This window comes from Plecotus auritus, assembly GCF_963455305.1.
Source record: "Plecotus auritus genome assembly, chromosome: 7".
NCBI lineage: Eukaryota > Metazoa > Chordata > Mammalia > Chiroptera > Vespertilionidae > Plecotus > Plecotus auritus.
Window position 1 is genome coordinate 126,866,509 of NC_137774.1, and position 19,880 is coordinate 126,886,388.

General features: G+C 36.2%; 1 protein-coding gene across 15 annotated transcripts in view; it reads left to right on the forward strand.

Moving 5' to 3' along the window:
- The window catches only part of MEF2C (myocyte enhancer factor 2C), a 170,547-nt gene that overhangs the window by 135,518 nt on the left and 15,149 nt on the right, over nt 1–19,880 (forward strand). For all 15 annotated transcript variants that reach the window (XM_080677642.1, XM_080677635.1, XM_080677645.1 and 12 more), the window contains 2 exons: nt 2,909–3,095; nt 5,126–5,173. In XM_080677642.1, the coding sequence (XP_080533768.1) occupies nt 2,909–3,095; nt 5,126–5,173 (235 nt within the window). The remainder of the gene's footprint in view (nt 1–2,908; nt 3,096–5,125; nt 5,174–19,880) is intronic.

The window sequence follows — 19,880 nt, forward strand, 5'->3', positions numbered from 1 at the left end:
ATATTTTACAACTTGTGTGTTTTTTGAAGAATTATACCTGACTGCTATTTAGTCAGTCACAGGAGAGTTTTTATAATAATCAACATTAAATTGTTTATGGTCCAGAATGCTAGAAACTGAGTAATTCTTAAGCATGATGGTTGAGTAAGGGAGGAGTAGAGAGAGACATGTAATGAATTGTTTATTAGGGTGCTTCAGAATTTATTAAATAATTATTAATAATCCCCTTTATATTGGATATGCATATAATCATTCAGGGGGAGGGGAGAGAAATAAGCTTTGCTCTCTACTGAGATACAATCAACATTCTGTAAAATATTCAGGGGATAGCCAACCTTTAGGTATTCAGTAATAAACACTGTAATTAGTAATAGTAAATATAAATTTAAAATTTTGAACCCAAATAATAGCTTTAAAATATCAAATCTGAGTAAATATGGACAAGAGGAGTCTTTAAGGTTTCTTTTTTCCTAAGACCTCAGTCACAGATTGGCAGTGAGTGAGCATACACTGTACTCCAACGTGGTACTCACCACATCCCATAGAATCCATTTAGTTCATTATTTTTGTGGTTCCAAATAAGCTACTAACATCCAGCTCTTACTTCACATTATGATTTCTGATTGCAGCATTCTCTTTCTATCAAAAAAAATTCATTTTTGTTGCACAATGATTTAGTAGCAAAAGCAACAACAGGCTCAGCCACTTACTAGTTTGATGACATTGGGCCACTTAACCTCACCGATTTTAAAAGGGGAGAATTCTAAAGAATGTTGAAAGGGTTGTATCATATCATGTCTGTAGATTATACAGTACAGTGCCTACTCAATAAGTAACATACAGTAAATGCTAAGCTTATTCTTTGTAGGAGTACAGTGTCTTCCTAAAAATTCTCCTTTGAAGAGAAATACTCAATTCACGTAATAAAAAGTAGACTGGGCTCTGCATTACTTAGAGCAAAAGAGCTTTAACACCTTCATGAAATGAGACCTTATTTAGCCAACATCAGAATTGATTTCATCATAGAAGGGAAACACGAGAAAGAAAAGTGATCAGGAGATGGCAACCTCTGCCACCCTGGGGCCCAGCAAAGGGAACACCCTGCCCTCCCCACTCCCACTCTGTACTTCTTGCTGGTCTCACCACTGGCCATGCTGAAGCCAGAGGCAAGGTGAGCCTGGTGGGCACAGTCTGAGGGTCAGCGTCTGGCCCAGAGCAGTGAAGAGGGTGGACAGTGAATCTGGAGGGGCAAATGGAGAAGCCGTTGCACAGTTACTTGTCTGTGTTTTCTCAGGCATACTAGAATAATTCTTATTTGGTCTTTTAATAAAGGGAGACAATATTTTACTTACTCTGCAGACATTTATTTTACAGCATTGTCGTTTTAAAAAGTCTCTGGAAATTTTGGGATATACTCACTCTTTGATATCTTATCAAACATTTATATTCCATTATATCATGGTGTCTGCCTAAAATTATTTTTGTACCTTGTTTACAACAGATAACGCCTAATAAAGAATGACTGTGTTAATATAGCACTTGGACATTTTTATTTCCCTCTAAAATGATGAAGAAACAAAGACATGTGAAAGAAAAGAGTTACATAACATTTACTCTGGTCAATATCAGCATGTCCAGATCATGGAAGGAGAGAAACACAGGAAAAATATAGAGTGAGAAATAAAAGGAGGACGAGCATAAATAGAGAATAGTGTTGCAGTCACCACCAGAGTAAACACAGAACTACTGCCGAGTGAGGCGTGTGTTGCAGGCCAGCCAGTCAGCCAGCAAAAGAAAACTGATGTTATAGAATTACAGAGAAAAAATGCTTTTTTAAAAAAAAAGAACAAAAAACTTTGAACCACATGCATATATGCATTTCAAGTTGCCCAATAGCTTATTTGAAAACACCTGAGGGAATGTTTTATTTAAACTCCATCTCCAATATACATATTAGATACACACACACACACACACATCCATTTTATATTAAGAATGCTGTGTGCTCTGACACCATGAGCCCTCTGGCAATATATTCAAACAGTATTTTCATTTGTAATGTTAAAAATGGGGAAGGAAGGAGGGGGAGTCGCAACTATGATTATCTAGTTAGGGCAAGCAGAAAGATAAGTATGACTTTGCTTAAATTGCCAAAATAATATCAGAAAAATCAATAATTGGGACCCGATTACTCTAATTAAATAGCCACACAGCTTCAGTTCTCTAAATATTTGCCAACTATCTCATTTGAGATGCAGGCCTTGCCAGTTTTCAGTGTTAGTATATTAGTGCAACATATACTCTGAAGTACCATTTTAAAATATGGATTATTAAATGATATATGCTCTGTTGAATCTAGTATCTTAAAATGTCTATTATCTTCACAGTTACTTTCAAAAGAGAGACTTTTTAAAAATAATAATTAAAGTCTATGTGCTGTTCACAAGCCTGGAGATGATTTTATATCATTAAGCTTTTGCATAAATATGCTTCAATAAGCAATTAAGCCGAAGGCTCCGGCTTGCATTTCAATCCTCCTTTTTCTCTGTGAAGTCATCACAATCATGTACCTTTGATTTTGCAGTCATTTCTGCCACCAGATTCAGATATCACAAATGAACAATTATTACCTAATAGAATGGAATTCAAAGACAATGGAATCTAATGAAATGGGGCTTTGTTTTAAACAAAAGTGAACCGTTTTCTAATAGTTGCATAGAAGGAGTTCTAAGCACATTAAAGAAATCAATTTATGATGTGAACATCTTGAGAGCTCTTCTTAATGGTCTTCTAGACACCAAGCAGTCTGGAATTTGAAATTTGTCTTGGAAAGTAAAGGCTGTCTGAACTTGAGAGCTTCTGTTTCTCTTCTTTTTGTTTTAACCCCTTTTATTTTCTGCTCGTGTAGGCTGTTCCACCTCCCAACTTTGAGATGCCAGTCTCCATCCCGGTGTCCAGCCATAACAGTTTGGTATACAGCAACCCCGTCAGCTCACTGGGAAACCCCAACCTTTTGCCACTGGCCCACCCTTCTCTGCAGAGGAATAGTATGTCTCCTGGTGTAACACATCGACCTCCGAGTGCAGGTAACACAGGTATGTCCTCACAAGAACACAATGTGAACACGTCATTGGAAGGAGCCACTCTGAGCAAAAAGGCCTTTTTATCTACAAGTTTTCCATGTGTTGTATTCCTTCACTGCTAGGTCTTCAGCATGATAAAGCCTAACCCCACGAGCATATCTTTTGAAATCTTTTATAATCTGCACTTTAGCTATTCAGCCTCTCTATCACCGATCTCCTCATGTGGCTATATTTTGGCCACATGTTTTCTCACACAGAATGTGTCTTCTCATCTAAAATGCCATTTTCTCTCCTCACTAGATAGCACCTCTTCTGTGAAACCTTCCCCTGTGTTCTCTTGTGGCATATCCCATGGTCAATTTTTATTTATTTATACAGTAATTTACTTATACCATAGCATATTTATGGCAAGAAGAAAATGTGGTAGGATTGCATAATTTATAAGAAGTTTGAATTAAAAACAAAACTAAGTCAGAAATGAAGTTAAGAGCATGTCATAAGGACATTACACCTGCCTGCACTTCTAGGAGATCCTTAATGTTGTACAATTCACAGTGTCCCATAGACAAGAACTTACTGCTCAGGAAAACTTCAACTATTCTTATACTCAGATCACGCAGAACACATTATGTACTATAATGAGTATGCATCTATTCTCCCACTGGATTTAAAGAGTTTTGCAGGGAAGAATGTCCTCTTGATTTGCCAGACTCACAGTAGAAATTAAGTAAATGTGTATTGAATATAACTCAACAATTCCTTCATATTTTCAAAAGAAGTACCACATAAATAATTGTATTTATAACCCATGTGCAGCAACCATTATATATTTATATTTTGGGTTTTTTAAAAAGCACTCTATAGGAAAATATTAATACCTTAGGCACAGATAACTGTATTAAAAGCAATTTATTTACAAAAGAATACTTAAGTATCTCTCATAATTAAAATTAAGCATATATTAGTAAGTTTAGTATAAAAACTTTATATAGAAAATACAATCAAAATCAGTCCTATAAAAAACCTTGATCTGAAAGATGTGGATAAAGGACTTTATTATACTATTCTCTCTGCTTAGAAAAATGATTGAAATTTTTCATAAGCATTTTCAATAATCAATACTTTTCTTTCAGATCATACTCAATTTCCTATTTGATGAACTAGTGCTCATTTATTTTTTAAAATCTCATACTTTATTTATAAAATATCATTCAGTTAGAAATAATAAACATTTTCATAAAATGTAACAAATGTTTTCTTCTAATTCCAAAACCAGAACTAACTAATAATTGTAGAGTGTCACTTAGAAGCAATTACAAAATAATCAGCTGTTATTCTGTGTCTGTTTATTTTTTCATTTTGGCTAAATCTTATTCCTTAAAAACTAACAGTAATTATTATATTTAATATCTTATTGAAACACTCCAACTCTTAATATAAACCTTGACAAATTTCTAATTACTTTTTTAAGTTAGCCATGAATAAGCCTAAGTTTCTAAATTTGTGGCCAGTGAAACCTATTTTACTGTGTCAATAAGTAAAATTCAGGTACTAAATAGGTCATTCACTGTAGGTAGATTCATGAAATGACCAAGATCCTGGACAATTCACACTACACAAAATTAATTTTATAAAATATGTTTTTAAAGAATTAAGCATCAAGTGTATGGTTATTTGAATATACAGTAAACCTTACTGTATTTTTTATTCTGTACTCTCTACAAAACATCCTCTTAGGAAAAACTAGACTTGGAAATAATAAAAAAATTCAGAAAACAATTAAAGACTGGATCTTTTAAATGTAATTTTAAATGTAATTTTTCTTAGAAAAAAAGATTCTGCAAAATGTCAGTGATTGAATGTATTTTTGATGTTTGAGCACAGCGTGTCGCAATAAAACAAATGTCAGCCATCTCACTTAGGTAACACTTTACAAATTTAGGACTCTCGAGAGAGGACAAAATACTGGGGTTGCTAAGGGTTAAGTGTGCTGTTGTGCTGCCTTCGGCCTTGCTCCTTTTGATTGCGTCTTTCATCCGTAGGTGGTCTGATGGGTGGAGACCTCACATCCGGTGCAGGCACCAGTGCAGGTGAGTGGAGACTTCCGTACTGCTGTGTATATCATTGCTCAGGATTCCTTTACTGGGAGATGTGCAGGAAGTAAGTCTTGAACCAAGTAAAGTTGAGAGATCTGTGAGAGGCATGGAAAAATGGCCCCAAGAATTTATAAAGCACTTTTCTGAACAAGAGTGACTGGATAGTCATTTAGAAGAAGAATGTTTATTAACTAGAACTGACCTTACTGAAACTTCAACTAGTCAATGTAGAGAACTGAGGGCTCTGATCAAATCAATTTAATTCTAAATACCATGTCTAGACGTGAGTGCCTATACCCATCCTTGCCATTTGAGGTCTCAGTTAATCATTTCACATTCAGTGTGACTCACTGCCCAGAGAGGTACCAAACTCCTCTACATTTCTAAAAGAGAATACAAAAAAGAAAAGGAGGGGTGGGATTATAATCATTTAACAGTAATTTCATAAACTAAAACCATATTTGGTGTTAAAATGAGGTCTTGGAGAATGTAAATATAGTGCAGACCCCAAACAAAGCACCTTAATATTTTTAAGCTTAATATCATCTTTCACCATGGCCTGTTGTAGCATAGTGACATCTCTCCAGAGTTTCATGTTAATTCATATCACTGTGATTATTCAGATATTAATGGCATTATCAATTCAGAGGCAAAACAGCAAACAATATGTTTTAATGCTAACTGCAGTTTACTATTGGCATAACAAGTAACCAGGTTAATTCCTGCAAGCTGGAATATGCTATACATTTAAAACAGTAGGAGGCAGGCATGAATGACACAAGGTTATGTTTGAAATGTCAAAAAATTCAAGTTTATTGAAATATCCATGGACAACCTAATTAAAATATTTTTCCAGGATTCAATATAATAGCCTGCTAATTATAAGAAAGAAGATAAAGAAAATTGGCATATGAAAACATTTTTACAGATATATCCATTTGGGGGTAATGTTTCTCACTTCTGATGTTGGCTCTTCCCTAATTCAGTGAGTAATGAAGAAGTATTAGAAGTATACAGTGAATTAATAAGCAGAATCAATGGCACTCCTTCCTATTTTATCTTTCTTTTAAAAATTAGAGTCAAGTTAATAAGTAGACTTAATGTACTATTTTGATGGATATTGAAATATGTTCATTTTTCCCCTCAAAAATTACTTTGTGGCTTGTTGCCTCAACATTGCAGAACCAGATCCAAGCCAGGCAAATGTTTCTTGGATTTAAGTCTCTGGCAAGCACTATGGTTAGCAAGAATGGTGGGGACTAAGCATTTGGGTTGTCACAAATACCAAGAAAAAATAATATCAGGAAAATGCTTTAGATGTTATGATATTTTATCCAGTATCTTGCTGCATCCATTTGCTTGCTCTTATGGGAACAGGCAATAGTGGCAATGAAAGTTATTAGAAGTAGTAAAAAACACGTGGAGTGGGGGGAATGAGTTACTCAGCTTTGATGGAAGTGGCCTCTTATTACTGCTTAACAGCTAGAATGCATTAGAATCCTATATTGAAGATGAGAAGTGCTTGGTTGTTCAATTATGCTGTCATTGTCAATTGCCTGACAGTCCGCTAAGTTTAATGGCACTCCAGGGACGGAGAAGGTACTCAATCTTGTAAGCATAAAAGTTAGCCACATAGAGGTTATACGTCATTGAACTAAAAAAGTCTTACAAGCTTAGCAAATTCATCCCTCCTATTTCAGGATGCCTCCTATAGGCAGAGAATCTTCAATTTCAAAAATAGTCTAAGAAAACAGAAAGGAGAACGCTCAATTGCTCCACCCTCGTGCTAATAAGTATTATATTTTGATGATCGTATCTTGCAGCCATGAGTATATAATTTTCACAGTTTCTGTATAGCTGTGAAAGAATTGCTTCCCCACTTTCTTAAAAATAGAGGAAGAAGCCCTTTCTAACTCTGGTTGCACGGAACACCTGTTGTAGATGCCAATTAGCCTTGAGCTTAGCTGTCATGTCCTGCTCACAGGCACAGCCATCTTCCCTTCTTTCTCATGCTGGACAGTATCATATGTCAAAGCTGAATATATCTGTGCTGATGTCAGAGAATCACATAACACCAGGGGAAACAAGGCCAGCCAGAATGTCTCTACATTTTCAGAAAAGAAAACTGAAACAAAATGGCCAAAAGATACCTTCCACATGTTGAATACTGTCTTTGAAATACAAAGCCTCAGATAAAGTGAGAAACTCTGAGGCCAAGTGGCAAGGCTGCAATTAAGTTCAATAATTTTCAGTCTTTTTTTTTTTTTTTTTTCAAAATCAAATCATCTGAACTTGTAAAAAGGATAGTCTTGAGAGGGAAGGAAGTAAATTTAACACTTATTGTGTGCCTATGAATACCAAAAGGCCCAAGAGAGCAACGTTCTCTTTTTCAGCTCAGCTCCATCAGAAAGTATAGCATCTTTCCCATCCAGTCCCTGAACCATCTCTCTTCCTCATGCCATCATCCAGCAAGGCACTCAATCTTACAGACTCTGCCCCCAAGGTATTTCCTCGATCTGCACCTTTCACTTCATTGTTATCCCACTCCCCTGGATCAGGTTTATATCAACAGTCAGGCCCCCTAGTTCATCTCCCTGCTTTGCCTCACATCCCACACAATTCTCACCATAACTGATTAGTCTTTCTCAAAGCCTTAAACTAAATGTAGGTCATCATTCATAGGCCTAAGATCCAGCAATGGCTTCCCAGCTCTTTCCGAATTAACCAAGAGCCTCTTATCTCTGGCCCAAGGTGCTTTCCAGTTTTACTCCTTCTTACCTTCTGCCATCAAGAACCCTGCACTGCAAGTGTATGATAGCAAACATTTAAATTGCTCTTCCTGGGTGCTTTACAAAAAGTAACTCATTTGTTCTCATAACAGTCCTTTAAAATAGATATTCTTGTGATGCCCTTCTATAAGACAGCGGGACTGAGGCACAGAGAGGTTAAGTAATTGGCCAAGGTGGAGCCCAGGCAGTCTGTCCTCAGAGTCCAGGCTCCTAGCCAGCTACACTGTGTTTCCACTTTCCAAACTGTGCTGAGGCTGCTTGCCTTCACGTATGCATTCCTAGCACTCCTGCTTCAGGCTCCTGAATTCGTCATCCCTCAGAATTCAGTTCAGCCATTTAGGAAACCCTTTTCTGTCTCTCCCAGAAGGAATTATGCACCTCTCCTCTATTCTCCCGTGGCAGCCTGTACCTACCTACTTATCTCATTGCATTGTAATTGCAAAGTCTGGGCACATTTCTCTCTCCTGGACACTCAACACTCAGGGCAAATTGTCTCTTATTCAGTTTGTAATCCCAACTTGAAACATAAAAGATAGCACATGGCAGATTCTCAGTAAACGTTTGTTAGCTGAATAATGGAAATTTTGATCTTATAGACATAAATTTTTAATAGTGTTGACATAAAAAACAAAAATAATATTTCAAAGAAATTATGTGACTTTAAATAAAAAAGATATGCCCTCTATTTGTAATTCAAAAAAATAATGTATTCTTCTGATACTGTATACACTGAATAATGAATTAATTACTTGATTAAATGGCTGAGCACCATTGGCCAATAAAAATTTACTAACTTCTCTAACATACTTAATAGAAAAACCCATAGAGCTAATATATAGCAGTAAATGAAGTGTGGGTTGGTATCTTAGACCATCGTAAATCACCTCTTAAAATAATGAACCTCTTATCACTTGAAGCAGTTTCAAAGATAAAGACAAGTGGAAATAAAGAAGGAACAGGATGGGGTTGTGCTATAAGAGAAATATACAGCAAGTCATTATAATACATTAGTAATAGTGACATTTCTAGGTTTCAGTTGACAGTTATTCATCCACTACTTAATCCTTTTCTCTCAACAACCAAAATGAAAAGTCACTGCTTTTAAAATTACATTTTGTCATATCTCTGCACATTAAAGCTTTTAACATGCTAATCTTAGTGGTTATTGATGATTATAAGATCAAGCTCAGTTGAGTTTTCATCATCATTAGATTTAATAGAAATAACCATTAGAACAGCAATGTCTTGTGTTGGATTATTCACTGTCCTATTAATACCCTTTGTTTTGACTTTGAAAACATGGTTTCTTTTTATTGAGCAGTAAGTACAAGTATACTCAAGGATTTACTGATTGGTGATTGAGACCGGAGAGAGAGAGAGAAAGAAAACCTTTAGGAATCGCTGAAGTTTTAAGAGAATTTTACAATGTACATAGCTATTTGACAATAAGGCAAAGGAGATTTATGTATATTGGTTAATAATTTTAATTGGCATTTATTGTAAATTAGATATAATTTTATATAAAAAGAAACTAACAGCTGTTATTTTGATTGTCAATTGTTTACTATTTTATGCATTTGTTGTCAAGCATTGTCACTTCCAGAATGCTTAATTTATATCACTGAATACATGGAGACTTGGTGGCAGTGAATGGCTGCGGATAAGTCACTGAGCAGTGAATAAGGGCCCTTGGCTTCCAGACTCTGAAAACACTCTACCTAGCAAGACCTTAGATTTAGAATCTTTGCATTTAGTGCTCACATTGGAGATAAAACACAAATATATATAGTGTCTATTTATAAACAATGTGTTATGATCATATAATAAAACTTTAATTACATGACTTCTTTTGAAATTCATTTAGCATTGAAAAAGAAATGTTTATTGTGTTATAAAATGGAACTAAGTGAGGAGACGAAAAGGTCATACAATGTTTATTATTCTTTTCTAGTACCATTTTTTTCAAGTTTTTGTTTTTGAGAATACTTACCAAAAATTTCTTGGCTGACTCTTATTAGCCAAAAGACCTCTCTGAAATTCTTACTCAGTAATTTAAAAGATCAGTGAAGTGGTTAAAAATTTAGTCTAGAACAGTGGTTCTCAACCTTTTTAATGCTGTGACCCTTTAATACAGTTCCTCACGTTGTGGTGACCCCCAACCATAAAATTATTTTCGTTGCTACTTCATAACTGTAATTTTGCTACTGTTATGAATCGTAATGTAAATATCTGTGTTTTCTGATGGTCTTAGGTGACCCTGCTAGGTCGCGACCCACAGGTTGAGAACCGCTGCTGTAGAGCCTAAGACCATCGGAAAACACATTATTTGAAGTATTATTAAGCAGCATGTGAAAAAAAATCTAAATAGTTGTATTCTTATTTTGAAAGTATTCTATTAGTTTGATTTGTTCTGAAAAAAAAAAAAAATTCTGAGTTCATTTGCAGTTTTACCTTGGGAGTTCACCCAAAACACAAATAAAGATCCAACAGCATTACTTTGTTAGTATCTCTGAAATTAAGTAACAAAGATACTTTTAACACAAACCAAGGTTATCTAGATTTATTAAGGGCGAAAAAAAAACACTTAGTCTTCTGGTTGGATGATCTACAGCATGAGCCACTGCCAAGAAAATGTGTCCACCTTCCATATTCAAGACCTAAAAAATTACAAATAAAGAGTACCTTCACACCATTCTGTAGGGGCTGATGTTGAAGTAAGAGAGGCAGCTTAAAGAAAAGACAAATGAAAATGTTACAGGCTAAGTCAGGGTACCGTAAAGTCTGCTTTCAAACATTTTGTTTTGACTTCATTCTTAAGACGTTTGATTTCTATAGGGAAAAAATTTTTTTCTAATTATAACTTCCTAGAGTGTTTTAACAGATTTTAGAGTCCTTTGTAAAACAAGATTTCTGATCTCACAAATTGTATCATTGTTATCCCCTATCATCCTGTTACATTCAGTAAAGCAATGTGAAAATTGATCTCTTCACTCATATTTTATTGCTTTAACCTAGGGATGTGGCTGAAAATAAATCTTTGATGATTTTTAAAATCAATTCAGGCTGGTAATATTTTCTCCTAAATTATTAGTTTTACTCAAATTTTCTTTTTCTCTTAGCAGTCTTGTTTTTTGTACACTCTTCCCTGTTTTTGACATCACCATAAGGCTTTATTTGGAGATAATATAGAAAGAAAAGCTCTTCTCAGAATCATCAGTGATTTGAAATTGTGCATCAACAGACAGCAGATGCTGAAGGAGAGATGTGGTTAAAAAAACCCCTCTTTTGGAAATCAATTTTTTACCTACCAGGGACTTTTCAGGACTTCAAGGCTGTCGGCCAAGAGTATAATTTGCTGTTTTTAAATAAAACTTTGCCAGTCACTTAAATTTTACAGTTAGACTTACATAGTATGTTTCATTTGAATTTCAATTCAAAGTCATGATACAGTCTCATATTTGAAAGATCAAATCAAATATATTTAGTTTAAAGTAAACTAAAGAAAATTATTGTACCAAAACCTTGGATAAACAATTTCAATTTTTAAACTACAGATGTGTCACTAGGTAGATTTATTAAGGGGCGGGGGGGGTGGGGGGAGGGACACCTAGTCTTCTGGTTGGTTATTATTGCTCCATTTTAATTGTTTTAACCGAACTTAATATTAAGTTGTTTTAACCTCCTTTCACAATTTTGTTTACCTTAGACTCCACTTACAACCTGCACTAACAGTAAAGGACTGATTATGTTGTATTTATAGTGCTGGGAAAGGGGAGTCCTGCTATATTAATAAAGATTATCACAGTAATAATAATAGCAAATCCAAATCTATGTTCAATTTACATATTAAAATACATTAATTTACATGACAATTATGAAAAAGGAACCTTTAGTTTAATATTAAGCAACTCAAAGAAAACTATGAAATCATGGACTAAAATTGTTGCTCAAGCAGTAATTTGGGAAAATATTCCAGAAGCAGATATTGAGAATAATAAGATAATCAAGGAAAATATGTGATATCTGGGTTATTTTAGGGATGACATTATTACCCTTGGAAAGTCTGAGAATTCCCATTTTGCAGGATTGTTGTGAAACTTAAATGAGATAACCAATGCATCGCACCTAGCAGTTGTCTTCCCCAGAGCAAGTGCGTGTTAATATATTAGCTATTGTTAGCATTACAGTTATTTATATTTATGTGTCCTAAGCAAAAAAAAAATAAAGCTTAGTGGAATGCAGTTCCAGTAGCATTTACTTATTGTGCAAGGCGCTAGTAGTTTCACAGAGATGGCTGCTCCGGCCCCTGCCCTCAAGGGTGGGAGTAAAGAGAACATGTTAATAAAGCCGAGGCAGAGTGGGAGCACCTCGCAGTGCCATGCAACACATTTCACTTTGCACATTATGATCTTCTGATGAGTTTGCAGCAGAGTAACTGTTCAAACCACAAGTAATTATTCATTCTCTTCTGTTACGTTCTCTCTAATTTATACTGTCTCAATATTTTTGTTTATAAAAATGGCTGAAAGAATGAGCGATTGTGTCAATAATGGAGACACCCCCTCATTTTTAGCAAAGAGACAGCCCCAAAATCACAAGAAGTGAACAATTAAGTGAGTCATCAATCTATCATTCATCGTTAAGTGGAATTTTCTGAAGATAGTGAGGCTCAATATCATTTTTATGGTGCAATTAAAAACTATCCCTGCAGTAAATCAGTACTCGAAGCAGAACGATATTTTGAGTGCCCTTTTGCACTGGAAACATCCGATTGTCGATTTCTTCCTTGTTTGCAAATGGAGCCTTTATTCAGAGAGAGAGGGAGAAATATAAGGATGCATTCTAAATCTGAAACATCTGGCTTTTGTCAGAATGTGGTGGAAGCAGTCTGTTAGGGATTCAAATCAAAGCTTTCCTACTTACTGACGATTCATATAAGCTCCTGAACCTCAGTTTCCTCATCTGTCAAAAGTCGGGGTGATCATACTTGACCCGCATGACTGTTAGGACACATGAGCAAGTGGATTGCAACAGAAACCTACTTTATGATATGGACTCTTGGTCTTTGGAGAAACAACTCAGTAATAAGTAAAAATTCTTTACTTCTGCCTCACCATCCAGAACTTACTGTATGTGCTGAATATTTGAAGTTCAGTATCTAGTTGGCAGATAGACTTAATTTCACAAACAGTACTAAGCAAAAACACACCAAGGACAAGTGGGGTAGATATGGGATCCATGAAGGTCTGATTCGGCTTCAGGGTGACATGGTCAAGCAGAAGAGATAAGTTTCTGTGTAGAATGTCTGCTGCCCTCTAACTGTTATAGCCAAAAATAGTCTTGGCTTTGGTGTATTCTTGGGGTATTTTTCTGAAAATACACCACAAAGGCTCTGAGGTTTCACAGGAGTCTTCATAGTCTAACATTATGCATTATTATTTCCCTAAGAAACCCCCAGATAGAGTGGAGCAATTTTATGTTTAAGAATCTGTAATCAGCATTCTTTACCAGGATAAGAATCAGAAATCTGCTTTGCAAACCCCCATTCTGCAGGAGGCATATTGAAATTTTCATCATTCCCAGATTTCTGACCTCCAGATGTTTTGTGGTTGCCTTTTCCCTTAGAGCTATCCCATGAAAAAGCTCTTCTTTTCTCTAAAAACAAAAAAAATAAATAAAAATTAAAAAATAAACTATGATTCACAACAGCTGAATAACTTATAGTTCCTAGTGCTTTTTTCCCCCCTGAATCCTCACCCAAAGATATGTTTATTGATTTTTATTTTTGTTAGTGAGAGAAGAAGAGAGAGAGAGAGAGAGAGAGAAACATCGATGTGAGAGAGAACCCTCAAAGGGTTGCTCCTGTTTGAGTCCCAAATGGGGATCGAACTTGAAACCTAGGTATGTGCCCTTTGTACATGTGTATTTGTACAGTGTGATGCTCCAACCAACTGAGCCACCCAGCCAGGGCCTAGCTCTTTTAACAGGGTTTCAAACATTCAGGGCAAAGTGTATGTATGACTGAAGTTTAGAAGTTCATCATATTTTCCACTAAAACTATTGTGTCACTTCCAGTAGAGTAGTGGGTTGTATGAACAAGTCTACTATATAATTTAAAAGAATTTTCTGTGAAAGTATGTATGTGTATTTGAGATACAAAAGAATTTTTTGTGTTTATTTTTTTAATCTTTATTGTTGAAAGTGTTACATATACCCTCCTTTTCCCCCATTAACCTCTTCTAGCCCCGCCCCCACTCCCCGCCCCAGGCCTTCACCACTCTATTGTCTGTCCTGATAATAGAAAGTAATTTACCTTAAAACCTTTAAAAAGTCAAATGTAAAATTAATTGGTGGTAGTGAGCATTATTATGTATGTGGCATCTCCGGTTTAACAAGACAGTATAATGTGTAAATGTTTTCAAAATTGTTCTAATGAAAAAAAAACAAAAAACACCTAGTTTGGTAAAACATTTTGATAAAGTACAAGCAGAAACTCAATACATCAGAGGTTCAACTATATGTTCAGTTTAATCTGACCAGTTTTCCTGTGGCAGTTTGCTTCAAATTCTAAAAATTGAGATACCATTAACAAATTCCTAAACAAATTAAATTTTATACCCCTACATGTAATTAGAAATTGTTTTCCAGATAACAACTAATAGCGGATACTATAAAATACTGGGCATTTCAGTATCATTTTAAGTGGTTTGATGGAGGCTTGTATCTTAAATTGACAATAGGTAGGTAAACATCTTTACCCTATATTACAGGAGAGATTATTGACTATGATATTATAAAATTTACTTTTAAAAACATATTTAATTATCCACTTGAATAGCACATCAAAAGTTCAACAGCTGCTTTGACATTTCATGTAGCTAAACCCAATATTTCCTGTTTGTAAATATTTATTTATTCAGAGGGAGAGCAGAAATATGGTTTAGAACATCACCATCCTGTGCCTCTTTATACAGGGGTGGGCAAAAGTAAGTTTACTGTGCCATTGTGGCATTCTTTTGAGATAATAAATCTATTGCAATGATCATACCCTGCATGTCTTTTTTCATACAAGCAACTCTAAACCTACTTCTGCCCAGCCCGTTTAAGTTCAGCATCTTCTGAACCAGAACAGAGGTTCTGATGGCCAAGTTGACCATGTAAGGCCTCTCTCGAGCTTCCACATCACCTCTGGCTCAGGAGAACCTTTGAGTCTCAATGTCCCTGGTCTCACACTTCACCTGCTCCCCCTGTCTCTTTGTATTCCTGCATTTTAGAATGAGATTTGACACAGACAGGTTTTCAGAATCTCAGAGCGTGACTGATTTTCAAGGAGCCAGGACAGTGTTGTACTTTAGAGTATGGACTCTGGGCACACTGCTGGGTTCAAATCACACTCCACCAGTTGATAGCTGTTTGGCATCGGGCAAGTTACTGGACCTCTCTGTTCCTCATTTTTCTCATTATGTAATCCAAGGAACCTATTAGTATTTCATAGGATTGTTATTGTGACGATTTAAAGGTGTTTTGTATCCACATATACTAGCAAACACTCATACAGCAGTTACTAGGTGCCTGGTGCTATTCTGGGTACTTAATGCGTATGCTTTATGTTGTTACTAGTATTGCTAAATAACACTATATAAAGGGTTTGCTGTTATTAATATTGCATGGTCATGTTGGTGATGGCTGCCTCAGGCGAGTGTGTGGGAGTCTTTAATTCAGATTACTTTTATGCTTCTCTCTCACTAATGAAATCGTCACTTAGCATTGAGAAAAGTAAGGCTCAGTATGGTTGAAGGAGCTCTGATGGAGACCTCATGACTAGAACTTGGATTTATTTACTTTATCTTTTTCTTTTGTTCTTGACTCCCTCTGCCTGGTAAATCTTCCCATCTCTGCTGCCTCAGTCAGACCTCATTCCACCTGTGTTCCATAGCAGGTGCGTCCTAACCGGTTTCCCCAGCGGCACCCTGTCCCCCTTTAATCTATCCTGTCCACTGTCAGGATTGTTATTTTCCTCACATACAGAGGTAAGGATGTCACTCACCATGCACAAACGAAGTTTGGCTGCTCATTTTCTATAGTATGAAATGTAGCATAAAGTCTATGGTAGGAAGTTATCATGATCTGTGGGAGGCTCGTGTTAGCCAAGCCTGGCCAGGAAGCGGGGGGGGGGGGGGGGGGCACTCATGAGGTCCCGACTTTTTCATATTATATGGCTGCTAAGTAGTTTGTCTCGTTGGTATACTTGGTCATCAGTATGTTATCATCTAAAGAAGAAAATTTGCTCAAGTAGCATAAAGAGAAGAGTCTTTTTGTGTTTGAAATCAGCAAGTTACTCTACATTTTCTGTTGCCTTCTCACATTCCTTCAGTAACTTAACTTTTTGTGCCATTCCTGGGTAATTCTTAACTTTTCAGCATATACTGTGTATCATTTGTGAGCACTTGAAACACTTAAAGAACTAATACTCTGCATGGTATCACTGCCTCTGCAGCAGGGTTTTGGAGGGGAGAGAGTCCAAGGTGGACTGAAATTGTCTGAAAAGCATTATGAAAGAGGTGGGACATCAGCTGATGCTTAAAAAATGAATTTGCATCAAACAGGAGGGCAAACACAGGTTGTGAGACTGCTAGAACAAACACTGAGGCATTTTGGAGGCCTTGTGCTTGGCCGTGGCCACTGGAAATTAGGTTAGATAGATAGAGTGGGTCAGACCCAGGGCACCAGCCCAGCAGTGTTACATAGGATCTGAACAAGGAACATGAAGGAAGCAGCACTTTACAAAGACTTCTCTGGGTGGGTTGGGACTGCACATTAGATTTAATACCATCACACATATGCACATGAGCTTACATGGGGTTATTGAAAGACCTAGTCAGATGGCGATGAAAGCCTAAACCAGGAGAGAGGCATTTTTTAAGGAAAATTAACAAGACTTGGTATCTGACGGGTTAGAAGAGGGAGAAGGAATAGTCAAAATGACATTTTGGGAGACTGAAAAAATGATTGTGCCAATGAAAAATATTAGCCAGGATCCATAAGGACTAGTTTCTGTTTTGTGTGGATTCGTTTTATAAGCTTGTATTTGTAACTAAAAGCCCCAGAAAAGAAAAGAAAAAAAAAAAAAGTAAGAAGACTCATAATGTCTACATATCCAAATAAGAGAAAATTTCAGAACTTTGGGCTCAAAGAAAGCTACATGCTCAATTGAGCTCTGTGAGACAAGCAAAATGTCCTCCTCAGGACAGCTTATGCCAGGAATATGTTCTTTGAATTTACAACTTCTTAAAATAGGAGTCAATAAAAAATAAAAAAAAAGGCAGCAAGTGTTTTCAAGTTAACCAGAGAGAAAAATTTTTTTTTCTCCTAACACCACATTTCAAGTTCTGTATATTTATACTAGTTTTAATGTGAGTGTTTAGAAACTTGTAAGCAATAGAGATAGATTCTTTTATCCTTCATGCAAATTATATTGTGAATGCTTAAATTGTTTTATGTTATGTGGAACAATATTTTTAATCAAATGAACTATAAAACAAACTTACTCCAAAGTTGGTCTGTTCTTCATTTTCTTATAATCTATAATCAGGAAATCCAGTCACTCATGCTTTATAATTTTTGTGCTTTTAAGTGGTTCAGGGAATGTGACATCTGCCTACAGTCACATCTAAATTGATAATTGTTCAGGCAGAGGGTCATTTTAAAACATAGCATGAAGGAAGGTTGCATCTGCATATTAGAAGGTTATTGAGAGGTGGTGCTCCCCACCTCCCTGACCCCTAACTTTGAACTAGCCCATTCTCTTTAGTGAATGCATCTCATGGTAGGACAACAGCCTCAGCTCGGCCACAGCCCTCTGAGTGAGGAGGAGGCCGCGGTTTCCAAGCTGGTTTAAATGCAGGCTCCTCTTAGCAGCAAACCACACGCATGTATTCATCATTGATTTTGAAATGATAGGTTTCTGTATCACTGGTTTAGGATCCACAGTCTTGCATTCCTGAATCTATATTATGCCAGAATAACAACTTGGTGGCTGGAAACAGAAATGGTTATTATACGGCTCCAAAATGCTGGCTGGCACAATATGCTAAAAAGAGTAGAAATTCGCCAGGCAAAAGCCGAATTTATTTGTTCTTAAAAATAACTTTATGCTCTAAAAATATGAATTTAAGAAGTGTCATCGCGGTTCAAAATATTTTAAATTCAATATGTGAACACCTTAAAATAAGAGTAATCTTCTGAAATAGCATAATTTCTAAATAACAGGAAATATTCTAAGAGGAAAATAGAATGCTTTTCAAATTTTTTTTAAGATATGAGGCATTTATTGGATTAAAAACTAAAATGTATGTTTAGTTAGGGTTTTTTTTTCCCCTACTGCTGGCCCACATTTTGTTTAAAATGTGAGCAAAAAGATGTAGGCTTTGTTGGAATTTCTCAGCGTTTACTGTAGAAAATGTTTGTTGTTTTTTAAAAAAAAAAAAAAACACACACACAACCTTTTCTCAGAGGCTCCGTGAAGCATTTCCATTTTCAAACACTGGCCCAGTGCTCATCATATCACAGGACAACACATTTCATGAAGTGGTTTTACTTCCTTTTAGCAAAATAACTCCTTCATGCAAACCAGTATCAGTGTCTACCAAGGCGGGGTTTTAGTTTCTTCTGATCTAGTCAAGCTTCACTGCACTGCTTAACTGACTCCCCCCACCCCCCTTCTTTTGAAATTACCCAGCTAATTTTCCATTTGATTGTTTGTTTAAACCAGGTCTCACACAGACTTAATAGATAAGTGGCATATGTATTTGGTATCTCAGTGTGTACTTCAGCTGACAGGAAAGCAGTGTAGATTTTGTCTTGGTTTTCTCATTCTCTTTTTATCCAATAGAATCTGTTAATTAAAATGAAAGTCCTAACATGTTCCCAATAATGATTCAGTAAAACACATTAAATATAAAATTCCTCTGAGCATTCCATTTTATCAAGCATTTCTCTGTGAACAGACTTTTTGTAATTCTCCTGGTGATAAAAGGTAAATGTATTTGTTTCATATAACGAGTTTTGCCACAGAAAGCTGTCCACATTCACTGTAAAAGAACATTTTGGCTTGGGACATATTTAGTAGGCTTTAGAAAATTTAGCTAAATTTCTTGAAGTTTATTATAGAAGAGTAATTTACATTCAAATTCAACCAATATTTTTTAAACAACTACTGTGTAACTCAGAGCAAGTTTAAAGGGTATTTCGTTTATTTTGGGTTTCCTTTTTCTTCAGGGAGGATTTTATGCGTAATCCAATTGACAGATTTAATCTTGTAGTTATTTGTTATATATTCAGCCTGTTTGTTCATGCATAAAATGAGACAGGTAACTGAATGGGTATGAAGAACAATTGTGCTCTACGCAGAGTGCCTCCAATAGAATCTAATTCACAATATGTTCCCATAAATACCTCCTGAAATACACCTGTGCTTTGCCTTCCCATTTCTTGGTCACCTCTAGCTCAGACTATCACCGTAGTTTCCAGACTGGTCCACACTTCCAGGCCTTCCTGATTACAGGATATCCCAATGCCAGTACATCTTTCTGTCCACTGAGAGGTCTGAGTTCCCTCTGCTCCACAACCTTCATAGAGTTGCATTTCCACCATCTAAACCCAAGACCTGTTAGCTTAGAATTCAAGGTCTCCACAGTCCAACCTTCAAGTCCCTCCAGAGACCCCATCATTCCTCTTCTTTCATGGTTTCCCTTCTAACCAGGTGTGACCCTGGCTGCTCTGGAAATTCCCACCTTGGCCCTTGCCCAGGGCCCAATCACAAGCCCAGCGTATTTTACTATCTCTTCTCTTTTTTCAAGACCCACATCAATTCCTGCCTCTTACATGAAACTTTATCGGTTAATCTCTTCCCT